At 50.8% G+C, this 14,865-nt stretch overlaps 1 protein-coding gene across 1 annotated transcript; it reads right to left on the minus strand.

The window, feature by feature from the left end:
- Nucleotides 1-363: 363 nt before the first annotated feature.
- Nucleotides 364-2,315, minus strand: LOC120940154 (zinc finger MYM-type protein 1-like). Its single transcript, XM_040352860.1, has one exon. It carries the CDS (start codon nt 2,313-2,315, stop codon nt 825-827), a length of 1,491 nt encoding a protein of 496 aa, XP_040208794.1. The 3' UTR covers nt 364-824.
- Between the last annotated feature and the right edge of the window lie 12,550 nt (nt 2,316-14,865).

Raw genomic sequence — 14,865 nt, forward strand, 5'->3', positions numbered from 1 at the left:
ATTGGACAAAGTTATAGTCAAAGATCCACATTTATTTATTTATAATATATAAAAAATAACATTTTGAATGAGATTAATTTGGAAAATATAAAACAGTGTACATGTATAGACACACAAACTTACAAAAAAAATCTTCAGAGAAAATTGAGTACTGTCCGAGGCTACAATCACATCAAGTAAAAAAATCTTCACAAAGGTAGAACAAAATCTTCAAAAAAGGGTCCACAACAGGGCCAACAATAGCTTCCAACTTTTTTTAGAACTTAAAACTATTCACACATTTAACTTTGTTTCTGTGAAGAAAGACCTGTAATATAGAAATGTGTATATATATTAGCATGGTTTATTGATAACAGCAAGCATTCAACTCAACTGGTTAGTTTAACTTGGAACCAAGCATGCAAGGTTCAACCATAAAAATGGGTTAGTGTAACTGGTAACAAAACTGAAAAAGTGTTTAGGGCAGCCTTTCTCAACAAAGCTTCAGAGAAACCCTAGTGTTTCCACAGAGGTTGTTAGGGGTTCCATGAGCTGTGGCTGATTGACCTCCTATATGATGGCATTTGCTTTGATCCAGGGCAATTTGATCTATTTAGCCATCTGAAGGGTGGCATTCTGACCACCACTGTAAGAAAGACATTCTTCCCACTGACCACCAATATAGACTTCATTCCTCCCAATGACCCCTAATGGATAGGTTTTAGTAAAAGTTCCCCAAGACCTGAAAATGTATTAAAGGATTCCTCTGGGGTAAAAAGCTTGAGAAAGGCTGGTATAGTGTAACTTATAACAGAACAGATATAACTGCAAACTTACTACGGTCATTAAAAATGACGACGCCTTGCTTTTGCTTCAGCAAAGTCATCTACAATGCTTTCAATGTTGAGTCTTCTAGCTCTCTCATTTTCTATGCTTAACAAAGCAAGTCCAGTGAGTCTTTGTTGAGACATGGTGTTTCTCAAATAACTTTTAATTAGTTTTAATTTAGAAAAAGACCTTTCTGCAGTTGCTACGGTTACTGGGAGTGTGAGGAACAGCAGTAATGCTATGCAGACATCTGGGACAGTAGAAGACAGTGCACTGTTTTCAACAAGTAGTAGGTGAGCAAGATCCTTTACAGTGGAACAACTGCGAACCTCTTCTTGAAGTGCTGAACGGAATGAAAGAAGCTGCCCAGGAAAATCTGGTGATAGATCCTCCTCATAAAATTCATGCAGTTTTGATGCTGCTGCAATCAGATTGTCATCAGATTGAGAAGCAAGAATGGCAGGCTGAACTATCTCAAATCTATGATGGACTGCATTCATTCCAGTAAATCGGTCTGACAGCTGGTTTATAATCATATCCAAACATCTATAAAATACAGTTGTTTTAAAGCGTTCCTCTGGATCAGATAATCTTTCATCCATACACAGCTCATCAAAGTGACACTTTACTTTTTTTATTCTTTTATTTGAAAACTTTATTTCAATTCCCCACTTTTCGGCAAGTGTCACTGCAGTTTCTTTGGCTTCTTCGAAATGATCCCTGTAGCTGGAAAGGGCTGTAACCGCATTCTGAATGAGCTTCACTGCTCCAGACAGTTCCATGTCTTTTGATTGCAAGGCTTTTGAAATTGCATTCACATGGTTCAAGATTTTAGTTTGCAGGGCGACAAGAAGCACAAACTTAAAAGATTCAATTTTCTTTTTTAGATTTGCAGCTTCATCTCTTTCTTTTGGTTTTGACGAAAGAAGGATTATTTTTGACAAAGCTTGCATAATGTCTAGAAAACGGAAACGAAGTGCAAGCAGGGAATCATGTCTAGAAGACCACCGTGTAGGGCAAAGCCGTTTCAGTGTGACAGAGGATTCAGATGTGAATGATGAGAGAACGGCCCATCTGCGTATGCTTTCCCCAAAGAAGAAGGTGTATAAATTATGCACCACATCAAAAAACCTAGAAACTTCCGGTATGTCAGAAACAGCATCCTGAATGATGAGATTTAAATTGTGTGCTGCACAATGAACATAGAGGGCATTTTTTTCCATATTTGCTATCCTAGCCTGCACACCAGAATAAACACCACTCATTGTTGCTGCACCATCATACCCCTGACCACGACACTTTGATATTTCAAGGCCCTTGCTCTCGATGCAGGCAACAATATTGCTAGCAATCTGTGCTGCACTCTGATCTTCAATGGCATGGAACCCTAAGAAAGCCTCATTTATGGTTATACTGCAGGCTCGCCGATTCGCATCTCTTTCCACAGACACATATCGAAATATCTGACTCATCTGATCTACTTTGGATATGTCCTGGGTTGTGTCCATTATTATAGAATAAAATTGTGTTTTTTTTATTTCAGAAACAATTCCACTTTGCACTTTATTGGACAGAATTTCTATTAACTCATTTTGTATTTTGGGGCTCAAATATTTAAATGTGCCTTGGGGTAACTGTAGAAGTTCCTTTAAAATTGGGTCATATTCGGCAAGTAGCTCTATGATGGAGAGAAAGTTTCCATTGTTAACCTCTCCCAGGCGCTCTCTATGACCACGAAAGGCTAGATTAGCCATTGCCATTGTTAATGTTACATTAACATTTCTTTGTAGGACCTGCCTCCAAAAGTTTTTTTGCTGTCGTATTTTTTTTTTTCATTTTCCTCATCAATTGTTTTATTACGCCTCCACTGATCATAGAGTACACATGCTTCCATGTGAAGTTGTGAAGACTCATGGATCTGAATTTTAGCAGACAGCCTCTGCCACTTCTGGATCCCTTTTGCCCATGCAGGTTCAAATCCTCCTTTTTTACGGTCTGCAAACAGCCAGCATGGTTCACAGTACGCTGCATTAAGCTTTGGAGAGTAACAAAGCCACATTAAAGGTAGTTTAAGCCCTGTCTTGGTGACTCGCTCATAATAGCTTTCAGAAAAACATCTCTTAGGCCCCATACTCACGAGCAAACATGTCTGCTGAAACTGGCCCGCAGGCCAGTTTCAGCAGACATGTTTGGTCGTGTGTGGGCGCGAGCGGGCCGAATTCCAGCAAACATTTGCCCGCCGGGCCTTTTCCCAGCAGACAAATATTCCTGGACTTGTTTTAAAACAGCCCGCTGGAATTCAGCCCGCTCGGACATGTACGGTCGTCAGTACAGACCTACCGTACATGTCCAGCCGCCCGCCGTGCCTCGCATGCGTCGAATGACTTCGACGCATGCGTGGAAGCATTTTAAAGGCGGGCCGCCCACGTCGCCGCGTCATTGTCGCGGCGACACCGCGTCATCGACGCGGCGACACCGCGGACACGCCCCGCGTATTGTTTACGCGCGGACTTCTGTACGATGGTGTGTACAACCATCGTACAGAAGCCCTCTGGCAGACATGTATGGTGAAAACGGTCCGACGGACCGCTTTCACCATACATGTTTGTCCGTGTGTACCCGGCCTTAGTGTCATTATCCCGGGGGAAAGGTCCCCCAATAAAAAATGAGATATCTATTATCCTTTACTACCTAAATAAAGCCCAATTCATGCTGAAAAAAGGTATAATCCACCTGGATTCAGAACGTAGTTGTGATGATATGTTTCCCCTCAGTCATTAAGGGGTTAAACATATTCATCAACTTTTTGTGTTTCAATTATAAAAGAATTGCTATGCAATTTTTTTATTTCCTATGTCGCCATAATGCAGTATTTTCCTGAAATACACTGTTATGACCACTAGATGGAGCTGATGATCATCAAGTGAGGCACGGAGCCAACTGCAAGTAAGCGTAGGGCCGGCATGACAGGGTTAACAGAACCCTGGTAGCTGGGGGGGAGGAGGAGCAGGAGCGGGAGGGGAGTTTACATATATCTCCCACCAGCCAGTTTCCCGGGCAGACAGGCGTGGGGGAGCAAAGTTGCAAGGTCTGTACAGCCTGCAACTGGGATTTTTCTGCACAGCTAGCGTTGGGACACAGGTAGGGGCGGCGAGATGGCAGGGATTGAAGCCCTGTTTGCACAGCTTAGGGCTGAGGCGGCGGTGCGGGGGGAGGACTGGCTGCAGCGTCAGCTGGGGACACTTCTCCCTCAGAACGGGGCAGCAAGCGGCGCGGCGCCGTCGGGGCCTAACCACACGGGCCAGGACATTATTCAGAGCGGTGGGGAAGCAGCGCTATCGGGGCCCAGTCACACCGGCCGGGGGACCGCGCGGTCGCGCTCGTCGCGCCCCCCCCGCAGATATTCACCCAGCACATCCCCTTGTCAGCAGCGGTCGGAAGGCGGCAGGAACAGGGCCCCATCGGGCCCCCCCGCAAAGCGTGCGGCGGCGGCGGCTACAGGGGTCATTGAGGGCCCGGCAGGGGGGACCAGAAGCACCCAAGGACAGAGGGGGGGACGGCCGGGGGGCTCAGGTACGGCGGCCGTGCCCGCCCGACGTGTGGAGCAGGTGGAGACGGGCCCGGTCAGCAGGCCTCAGCGAGAGGGATCCCAGATTACGGTGGCTAGCCCCTCAGCTGCTGCGGCTAGCCACTTGCAGGAGGCCCAGACGGCGAGGGGGAGCAGGCAAGAGGAAGACCGCAGCAGAGTTACGCCTGGCAGGAAAGCGCCGGCAAAATCCGCTCACGGGTCCAGGGCCCGCAGGGAGAGCGAATCCGGCCCTGGGCCTTCGGCCGCCGGGACCGAGCTGCCCGGGGGGTCATCATCGGGGGAAGAGGGGTTGTGCGAGGACCAGTCGGATGGGGAGCTGTCCGGTTCGGAGGAGGAGGTCGTGCCCAGGACGGCGCCTACAGCGAGGGATTCCAGACGATCGGCTGATGGGATTGCTTCCACGCAGCTCGGTAAGTCCTTTTCCACATATGTTTCAAATTTACGGTGTGATGTTGTGGGGGGCCGGGTGGGGGGGGCCCGGGATAGGTTGGTGGTGCCCGCGGTGGCTGGGGGCAGTGCGACATCTTCCCAGGTTACGGACGCACAAGTGGGGAATCCTGGGGTGGATGCGGGGTTACAGAGATTTTTGTCGGGGCTAGAGGCGTTGGTTAGCCAGCTAAAAGGGGGGGACAGACCCCCCGTGGGCCCGACCGCGGCTTGGGGGCCGGAAGGGGGGGCTGCGGCGGCTGCGGCAGCTGCCCCAACGGCGGTTGTGGCGACTGAGAAGGAGGCGAATGGGGGTGGCTTGGGGTCAGGACCGGCGGCGCAGACGGCAGTGACTGCCGAGCCGGCAGGGGCCGCAGGCAAGAAGCGGGATTTGGTGCGGTTAGCGGATGAAGCAAAGGGGCAAGTGTACACTTGTTATGATGCGCCACTGGGGGCACATTTGAAACAAGAGGTTCGGGAAAAAATCTGGAAGAGCGAATATGTGGAGATATTCGCTTTGTTACCGTTGGAGAAATTCAACTTGGATAGGGTGAAGCCAGAGGACTCCAAAAAGGAGGACGAGGAAAAGCGGAGGTATCGGCTCATACCTCGCACGTTTGCGAATTGGTCGCAGGCTTATTCTATTTTGGCCAGCGTGATTGGCGAGAAGAACCCCGAACACTGTTCGGCGCTCTTCAGCTACCAGGAGGCGATTAGCGAGGCCTATCGTTGTTATGGGGGCACGGGTTGGCTTCGTTATGACGAGCAATTTAGGCAACGTCGGGCGATTAGGCCGGACATTCGGTGGGACGCGAAGGACATTAGCCTTTGGATGCGGCTTATGACGGCTCCGAGGACGTCGGCTCCGTTTTTTCAGGGGGGGGCCCGGCGGGGCCTCTTCCCTGGGACAGTCGGCCGGAAAGAAAAAGGGGGTTTGTTGGCAGTTCAACGAGGGAAACTGCAAATTCGGAGGGTCGTGCCGGTACAAGCATGAGTGCTCCGGGTGTGGGGGTAATCACCCCTCTTCCCGCTGCTTCAAGCAGGGCAAGGGCCGTTCCGGAGATCCTTCAGGCAAGAGGGAGCACGCCGGTGATGGTGAAAAGGATGCTGCCGTTTCTCGGTAGGTATCCGGACAGGGCGGCTGCCCAGCTCCTGGAGGAGGGTTTTACAGTTGGTTTTCGTATCCCTGCTAATTTGACCGTGATTCCGCCAATGTCCAAAAAATTTACGTTCAGCTAGGCAACACTCGGAAGTGGTTTCCGAGAAGCTCCGTAAGGAGGTCGGGCTGGGCCGAATGGGTGGCCCGTTTGAGTCCCCTCCGTTAGCAGGCCTGGTGGTTTCCCTGTTGGGGGTGGTACCGAAGAAAGAACCAAACAAGTTCAGGCTCATACACCACCTCTCCTTCCCAAAAGGGGGGTCGGTGAACGATGCGATTAATGCGGAGGATTGTTCAGTGTGCTACACTTCGTTCGACGCGGCGGTGAGTTGGGTTAGGCGGTACGGCCGGGGGGCGTTGATGGCCAAGTCGGACATCGAGGCGGCTTTCCGGCTGTTGCCGGTGCACCCGGACAGCTTTCGGTTGTTGGGGTGTCACTGGGAGGGCGAATTCTATGTGGACAAGTGCCTGCCCATGGGTTGCTCAGTGTCCTGCGCATTATTCGAACAGTTCAGTTCTTTCTTGGAGTGGGTGGTACGAGACGTGGCGGGGGTGGATTCGGTTATCCATTATCTGGATGACTTTCTCTGCATTGGACCGGCGGGGTCAAAGGTTTGCGCGGTTTTGTTGGCCACGCTGGAGCACATAGCTGAGCGTTTTGGGGTGCCACTGGCGCCCGACAAAACGGAGGGGCCTAGGTCGGTCATTCAGTTCTTGGGCATAGTTATCGATTCCGAGGCTATGGAATGCAGGCTGCCGGCGGACAAGTTGGAAGGCCTCAAGGCGGAGGTCAGGGGGATGATTGGCATGCGTAAGGTACAACTGAGAGCGCTGCAGTCGCTCTTGGGGAAGCTCAACTTTGCCTGCAGGATCCTCCCGATGGGGAGAATTTTTTGTCGGCGTCTGTCGGCCAGCACGGCGGGGGTTAGGTTGCCTAATCACTATGTAAGGCTGGTGAAGGAACACAGGGAGGACCTGTGGGTCTGGCACTCTTTTTTAGAGGCCTTTAACGGAAGGGCCTTGTGGATGTCGGGCCCGGTCAGCAATTTTGACCTAGAGCTGTACACAGACGCGGCCGGGGGATCGGGCTTTGGGGCCTTTTTTCAAGGACAGTGGAGTGCGGGCCCCTGGCCTCAGTCCTGGCTGTCTGCGGGTTTTACAAAAAATTTGGTGCTGCTGGAGCTGTTTCCAGTGGTGCTGGCGGTTGAGTTGTGGGGCACGTCTTTCCGGGATCGGAAGGTGCGCTTCCATGGGGATAACCTGGGGGTCGTGCAGGTGATAAATCGCGTGACCGCGTCTTCTCCCCCAGTGATTCAGCTCCTGAGACACTTGGTACTTCGGTGTCTGCAGCTGAATGTGTTTGTTTATGCGGTGCATTTACCGGGGGTTGAAAATGTCGTGGCTGATGCTTTGTCTCGGTTCCAGTGGGACAGGTTCCGGGAGTTGGTGCCGGAAGCAGAGGAGCGAGGGGTCCCCTGTCCGGAGTGGCTGTGGCAGATTCCATTGGAATCATCTCCACCTGGATTAGAAAATCGGTGAGTGCGGGTACTTGGGCGGCCTATGAAAAAGTATGGGTAGAATGGAGTAGCTTGGTAATGGAATCTGAGGTGCACCTTTCGGGACCGGAGGTGAGGACATTGGTGTGGTACTTTTTGTCCAGAAATATCGAGGCAGGAGTGTCTCAGTCGGTATTGGATAAGAAGTTGGCCGGTTTGGCGTTTTTATTCAAGTGGCAGGGGTTGCCAGATTTTACAAAGGATTTCTGGGTGCGCCAGGCTCTGAAAGGGTACAGGAAGCAAGGGCGGCGGCTGGACACGCGCCGCCCGGTGTCTTTCGACATTTTAAAAGGGTTGATGGATAGGATGGGTACGGTGGGGTCGTCCGGTTTTGAAGTTACGTTGTTTCGCGCGGCATTCGTGCTGGCATTTTTCGGGGCGTTTAGGATAGGCGAGCTGGTGAGCCCGTCGAAAATGGTCCAAGGGGGCATGGGGGCATCGGACGTTAGTTGGGCCCCGGAGGGGGTCACGTTGTGGCTCAGAAGGTCCAAAACGGACCAGAGTGGCAAGGGCAGAGCGGTCCATGTGTTCCCGATCGAAGGATCGGAACTTTGCCCAGTGGGGCTGGTCCGGAAATATCTGGACATCCGCCCGGCGGTTGGGGGCACTTTTTTGGTACACGAAAATGGGGCCCCGCTGTCGAGATATCAGTTTGTGGCGGTGTTTAGGAAGTGTTTGGGGGAATTGGGCCTGGTTGCAAGGGAGTTCTCGGCTCATTCATTTAGGATTGGGGCTGCTACGGAGGCGGCAAGGAATGGACTAGGGGAGGACGCAATAAAGAGGATAGGAAGGTGGGAATCGAGGAGGTTTCGTTCATATGTTAGGCCGCAGCTGGTGGCAAATTTGTGTTGAGGGATTGGGAGATGATGTGGGATAAGGGGAAATGAGTTGGATGACTGTTTTGAAACGTGGGTGTCGCTGTATTGGGGGATGTGTTAGTTATTGTTGTTGCTTACTGTCTTTCAGGTACTGGACCTTTGTTGGTCTGGATTTTGGGCCACTCTTACGTGGTTCGGGGGGAAAAACGGGCGGAGGCGCGCCCGTCCGGTCGGCAACTGGGGATTTCGAGACAGGAGGCGAGGGTACGGTGGTTGGGGGTCCCCGGGATGTTATGGAGCAGAGTTGTGCCGGAGGTACACAAATGGGCACGTTTGGACAGACCTCCGGAGGTGCTAGTGATTCATGCTGGGGGCAATGATCTTGGGGTGAGATCTATGCTGGAGATAGCGCGGGATATTAAATTCGATTTTCAGCGGCTCCGGTTGTCTTTCCCGGAGACTGTAGTGGTGTGGTCGGACATGGTGGCTAGGACATCGTGGAGGATGGCGAGGTCGGTAGACGCGGTGAATCGTGCGCGCAGGAAGCTCAACAGGAATGTGGGGCGTTTTGTGCTAAGGAACGGGGGGCTGGTGGTTCGGCACCCGGAATTGGAGGTTGACCCTTGGCTTTACCTCAGGAGTGATGGTGTTCACCTCACGGACGTGGGGATTGACATGTGGGCGTTGCGCCTAGAGGAGGGGGTACAACAAGCAATGAGGGTGTGGAGGTGCGCCCGAAGGTAAGGTGTTACCTTCGGGTGCTGGTGGCGGGTGTTTTTCGGACTTTGCAGGAGAAGATATTACCCCAAAGATGGACACCAGTACCCAGTGGTGGATGGTTTCTGAAGGGGTTTCTAGTTCCCAGTCTACTAATGTAGCTGGAAGGTTGGTGAATTGGGGGCACTGCGGTTAACGGTCGTCTTTGAGCCAGTTTCGGCTTGAGGCCTATGACCAGAGGTTAGGACACCGCAGTGCCAAATAAAGAGTTACAAGTTTAAAAAGTTAAAGTGTGAACAAGTTTAGTGGTTAGTGGGTCCTGCAAAGTCCAACACCATTTAGGAGAGGTATTATCTCAGGAATTTTACGTGTTTGTTGTTATGTTATTGGTTATTTATTATTTAAAGAGTATTTAAAATAAAGGAGGCTGCTACGGCCAGTTTTTACTCCAACATTAAGTGGTGGTCTCATTATTTATTAAGGGGGTTAATGTGGGGTATTAACTGTAAAAGGGTCTTAGCGGTCAGGGTGTATTCTGGTATACCATAGTCAAGTGAGGCACGGAGCCAACTGCAAGTAAGCGTAGGGCCGGCATGACAGGGTTAACAGAACCCTGGTAGCTGGGGGGGAGGAGGAGCAGGAGCGGTGGGAGGGGAGTTTACATATATCTCCCACCAGCCAGTTTCCCGGGCAGACAGGCGTGGGGGAGCAAAGTTCCCACCCACCCTCCCTAGTTTTGAGGTAGAAAATATGGATTGATGGTACTTGATAATTTGGTATGTGTTTTGGGTGCTGTTTTTGTGTTTGTTTCTTTACAGGTGAGGATTACATCGTCGTGGCAGTGGCGGGTGTTTTTCGGATTTTGCAGGAGAAGATATTACCCCAAAGATGGACACCAGTACCCAGTGGTGGATGGTTTCTGAAGGGGTTTCTAGTTCCCAGTCTACTAATGTAGCTGGAAGGTTGGTGAATTGGGGGCACTGCGGTTAACGGTCGTCTTTGAGCCAGTTTCGGCTTGAGGCCTATGACCAGAGGTTAGGACACCGCAGTGCCAAATAAAGAGTTACAAGTTTAAAAAGTTAAAGTGTGAACAAGTTTAGTGGGTCCTGCAAAGTCCAACACCATTTAGGAGAGGTATTATCTCAGGAATTTTACGTGTTTGTTGTTATGTTATTGGTTATTTATTATTTAAAGAGTATTTAAAATAAAGGAGGCTGCTACGGCCAGTTTTTACTCCAACATTAAGTGGTGGTCTCATTATTTATTAAGGGGGTTAATGTGGGGTATTAACTGTAAAAGGGTCTTAGCGGTCAGGGTGTATTCTGGTATACCATAGTCAAGGATTAATCAGGTCTTTTAGTAAAGTGGTTGTAAATCCCGTTTGCTCATTTTTACCTACCGATAAGCCTATAAGGCCTATAATAAGGCTTACCTGTAGGTAAAAAGAATATCTCCTAAACCTGTACAGTTTAGTAGATATTCCCCTTGCAATGCACCGCTGACTTCAGTGGTGCATGAGCATCGGGTATTCTTGGCTGAAAGCCCAGCAGACGCCGGACCTTGCTGCAAAGGTGCATACTAGCTCATTATGCCTTTTGCCTTACAGGTGTAAAAAAAAAAAAAAAAAAAAAACATGTCAGCGGGTATACAACAGCTTTAAAGTGCAGCTCCACCCTATTTAAAGACATTGGCTTAATCAAAATGCAGAACAGAACAGAACTTTTTTTTTTTTTTCTGTTACAGTACCTTTGTTAGCAGCAGCTGTCACTCGGCTTCCTGTCTCTCCTTTGCAGGTTTTCTTCGGGCACAGCGTCATACCCTGCAGAGGTTTCCTCGGAGTTATCGCAGGATTTCCTAAAGCGCGACGCTGGCTCGTCACATCAGGCTCCCCATCACAGATTGATCTGGAAGTGACGTTCCGTCGCCGCCATCTTGCTACACCCCACACTCATGCACAGTAATAATGATAGAGTGAGAAGGGTCAAGCGGTGTAGCAAGATGGCGACGACAACGGGACGTCACTTCCAGAGAAATCTGTGATAGGAGAGTCGAATGTGACGCCAGTTTAGATGGAAATCCAGAAGTCGACGTGCTTGTGGGCTTCACATAGCCCACAGGCAAAATGGAAACTGCATCTATTGCATTTTATAAGTTCTTCTTGTGCACAAAAACAGACAGGGGATATTTACAGACACCAAATAAGTGAGTATTACTTTTCATTGCAAAATACAATTGAATGCCCAAAAAAAAAAAAAACAATTGGCCGCGGGACATCCGCTTTAAGAGGGAAGTTTTAGGCGGAAAAAAAAAGTAAGATTTTAAATAAAGAACTGTGAAGCAAAATAACGGTCAGTGACCACCTGCAGACCCCCAATTGCCATGAATGCAGGACCCACCATTGCCAGGAATGCAGGACCCGCCATTGCCAGGAATTGCCAGGCATGCACTCACCATTGCCATCAGTGCAGCCTTGGAGGGGCAGGGAGGGGGCAGGACGAGCCCCAAGGATTACATACAGGAGAATTTCCTGTTTACATGGCGGCCTCTTTAATAGAAAGTCCCGCCTCCTTTGGTGGACAGAACAGTCGTCCAATGGCAGTGCCGGAGACGGGACTTCTTATTACAGAGGCTGCCGTGTAAACAGGATATACTCCTCCTGTGTGCACGTTACTGGTCCCGCCTCCTCCCTGTCCCCTCTGAGGCAGCCAGCCTATATATCTTTTGTGGCCCCAACGCTGGGAGATCGTCAGGGGCCACAAAAGATATATATGTTTAGATACCCAGACGGGCCGTTCAAAACAGGACGGCCCGCGGGCCGGACTTTGGACATGCCTGGCCTAAGAAATAAGAGTCTATAACATAGTCATATGAATCTGGTACGGATATTGGCTCATCATACCTGCAAAGCTGCCCGTTGCAAGTCTTCAAGCGGCTTGTGAGGGTCCACCAGAAAGGCGAAGCTCTACCTGACCTTCCAGGAATTCTAGACAGAGAGTTGAAGTTGGTTACTTGAGAAAATGTAAACGATCATCTTGTAAAACAACCCATTCAGTTTAAAATGGAAATGAAAGGCAAAACCTTTGTATATAAAAAAAAAAAAACCCTTTTTTTAACAAAATTATCACATTCCCTCTGTTCTCAACTGCATACGATCTGAGGAAAGGAGAAGCAAAAGCACATTGATCTTCCCAGTGTATGGCTGTGCGGGGGGGATGTGTCAGGACAATATTGATCATTGGAGGAGAGCACACGCAGTTACCAGCCTAACTAGAGTACTGACCATGCTGTACGCTCGTGCCTAGTGTGGTAAGTTTTTAATAGGAAAACAGAGGGACTGGCCATATCACCAGCGATTTCACGTAAATTAAGCAATACATTGGTTGCTGATCCTATGAAGCAATCATAGGATCAATTAAATCTGACCTGGGGAATGGGATCAGTAACAGTGCTGATGGAGAGGAGGGATGGGATCAGTGGAAGTGCTGGTGTTGAGGGGGGGTGATAGCGGTTGTATTTGAGGGGGGGTGGCTGCGGTGGTGCCATCCTCTCCCACCACCACCTGTGCCTCTTACTGATCCTATCCCCTACCACTGATCTCATCCCTATCACCTCTGTTGTAGAAGGAATGAGGGGGATAGGGATGAGATCAGGGATAGGATCAGTAAGAGGCACAGGTGGTGGTGGGAGAGGATGGCACCACCACTGCCATCAGCCTCAAGTACCACCACGGCCACACCCCCTCAAGTACCACCGCTACCACCCCTCTTTAAGTACCACTGCTGCCACCCCCCCTCAAGTATTACCGCTACCACCCCCATCAAGTACCAGCGGTGGACTGGTGGTAATTGTGGGAGGTGGCAGCGGAGATCAGTGGTGTGGGGATGGGATCAGTAAGAGGCACAGGTGGTGGAGGATGGTATCAATTGCTGAGCTGAGTGAACTCTGACTGTCACTCTTGATTGCCTTACCGTCAGTCAATCGATATTCCCCACTTTCTGTTCTGTGGCCTGGGTCACTCTGAGTCACCTTTACTGTGCAGCTGTGCCTTCTCTCGCCAGGATGCCTTGCCTCATGCCTGGGTAGACACTGGGTAGGTACACGCACGCACACTACTGCAGAGTCCGCCCCGCCTCTCTACATCTGTGTCTCTGGATAGGCGGGGGCGGGGACGGTCCACAATCTCAGTCAGTGTGAGACGCTGCCTCAGCCTCTGCATTTTTTTTCTCAGGCTCAGCGGCAAAAGCACGCCCCGCGGCTGAACGAACAGCACGCAGTGCGCACCGCATCAGCCAACAAACACTGTGTGTGACAGTCACGTGGGCCCCCCGGACTTACAGGGCCTGTTGCGACTATGAATATTCCGCCACTGGGGATCAGTGCTGATGGAGAGGAGGGATGGGATCAGTGGAAGTGCTGGTGTTGAGGGGGGGTGATAGCGGTTGTATTTGAGGGGGGGGTGGCTGCGGTGGTGCCATCCTCTCTCACCACCACCTGTGCCTCTTACTGATCCTATCCCCTACCACTGATCTCATCCCTATCACCTCTGTTGTAGAAGTAATAGGGGGATAGGGATGAGATCAGTGGTGGGGGGATAGGATCAGTAAGAGGCACAGGTGGTGGTGGGAGAGGATGGCACCACCACTGCCATCAGCCTCAAGTACCACCACGGCCACACCCCTCAAGTACCACCGCTACCACCCCTCTTTAAGTACCACTGCTGCCCCCCCCCCCCGGGCCCCCCCTCAAGTATTACCGCTACCACCCCCATCAAGTACCACTTTTGATTGACTTACGAGTGTCACCTTCACTGTGCGTGCGTGCGGCTGTGCTGTGCCTTGTGCCTTCTCCCGCCAGGATGCCTTGCCTGGGACACCGGGTAGGTACACGCGCGCACGCTTCTGCAGAGTCCGCCCTGCCCCGCCTCCCTACATCTGTCTGTGTCTCTGGATAGGCGGAGGCGGTGGACGGTCCACAACAGTCAGTGTGAGACGTGGCTGAACGAACAGCACGCAGTGCGCGCCACACCGCATCAGCCAATGAACACAGTGTGTGACAGTCAGGTGGGCCCCCTGGACTTACAGGGCCCGGTCGCAGCTGCGACTTTTGCGACTACGAAAATTCCGCCACTGGTTCCTGTGTACAAGACACACAGACTGCTGGGACTTGTAGTTCCTGTATACAAGACACACAGACTGCTGGGACTAGTAGTTTATGTATACAAGACAGACATAGACTGCTGAGACTTGTAGTTCCTGTATAAAAAAAACAAATATACAGACTGCTGGGACTTGCAAAGTTGTAACCAACACACACATACAGCACAGTAAACTGACCTGCTGATCTTCTGTGCAGACCCCTGGCTGCCATTCTCTGCTACACACGGGGAGGGGACATGAGCCGAGACTGAGGGGAGGATTTTTTCTTTAGTGAATGCAGCCAGCAAGAGAGCTCAGCGAATGAAATCACAGGGCAGCTCTGAAGGGCTCTGCAATATCACTCGTGCTGCGGAAGGGACTCATATCATAGGAAGCACAGCCCGACCTGCTCTAGACTGGCTACCAGGTGACCCCCCTCCTCATCCTTCTTACTCCTGCTCTCCCTCCACAGAACCTGTCTATTCTATAGCTTTTGTCTCAGCCCGCTCTTACCTTTGCAGCTGGGAGCTAGGAGTCGGGGGCGGAGCTGGGAGAGAGACGCTCAGTCTAAAGAGGTAGTTTCCTCACAGTGCGCGCCTTCAAATCACGTAATCGGTTGCCAGGACGCCGGCGGTCCTGGCAACTAGTGTCTGTAGAGAAG

Source organism: Rana temporaria, chromosome 1 (assembly GCF_905171775.1).
Source record: "Rana temporaria chromosome 1, aRanTem1.1, whole genome shotgun sequence".
NCBI lineage: Eukaryota > Metazoa > Chordata > Amphibia > Anura > Ranidae > Rana > Rana temporaria.

What these genes read in the sequence shown, in the direction of transcription:
- LOC120940154 (XM_040352860.1), bottom strand. Translation starts at nt 2,315, where the DNA reads ATGGACACAACCCAGGACATATCCAAAGTAGATCAGATGAGTCAGATA.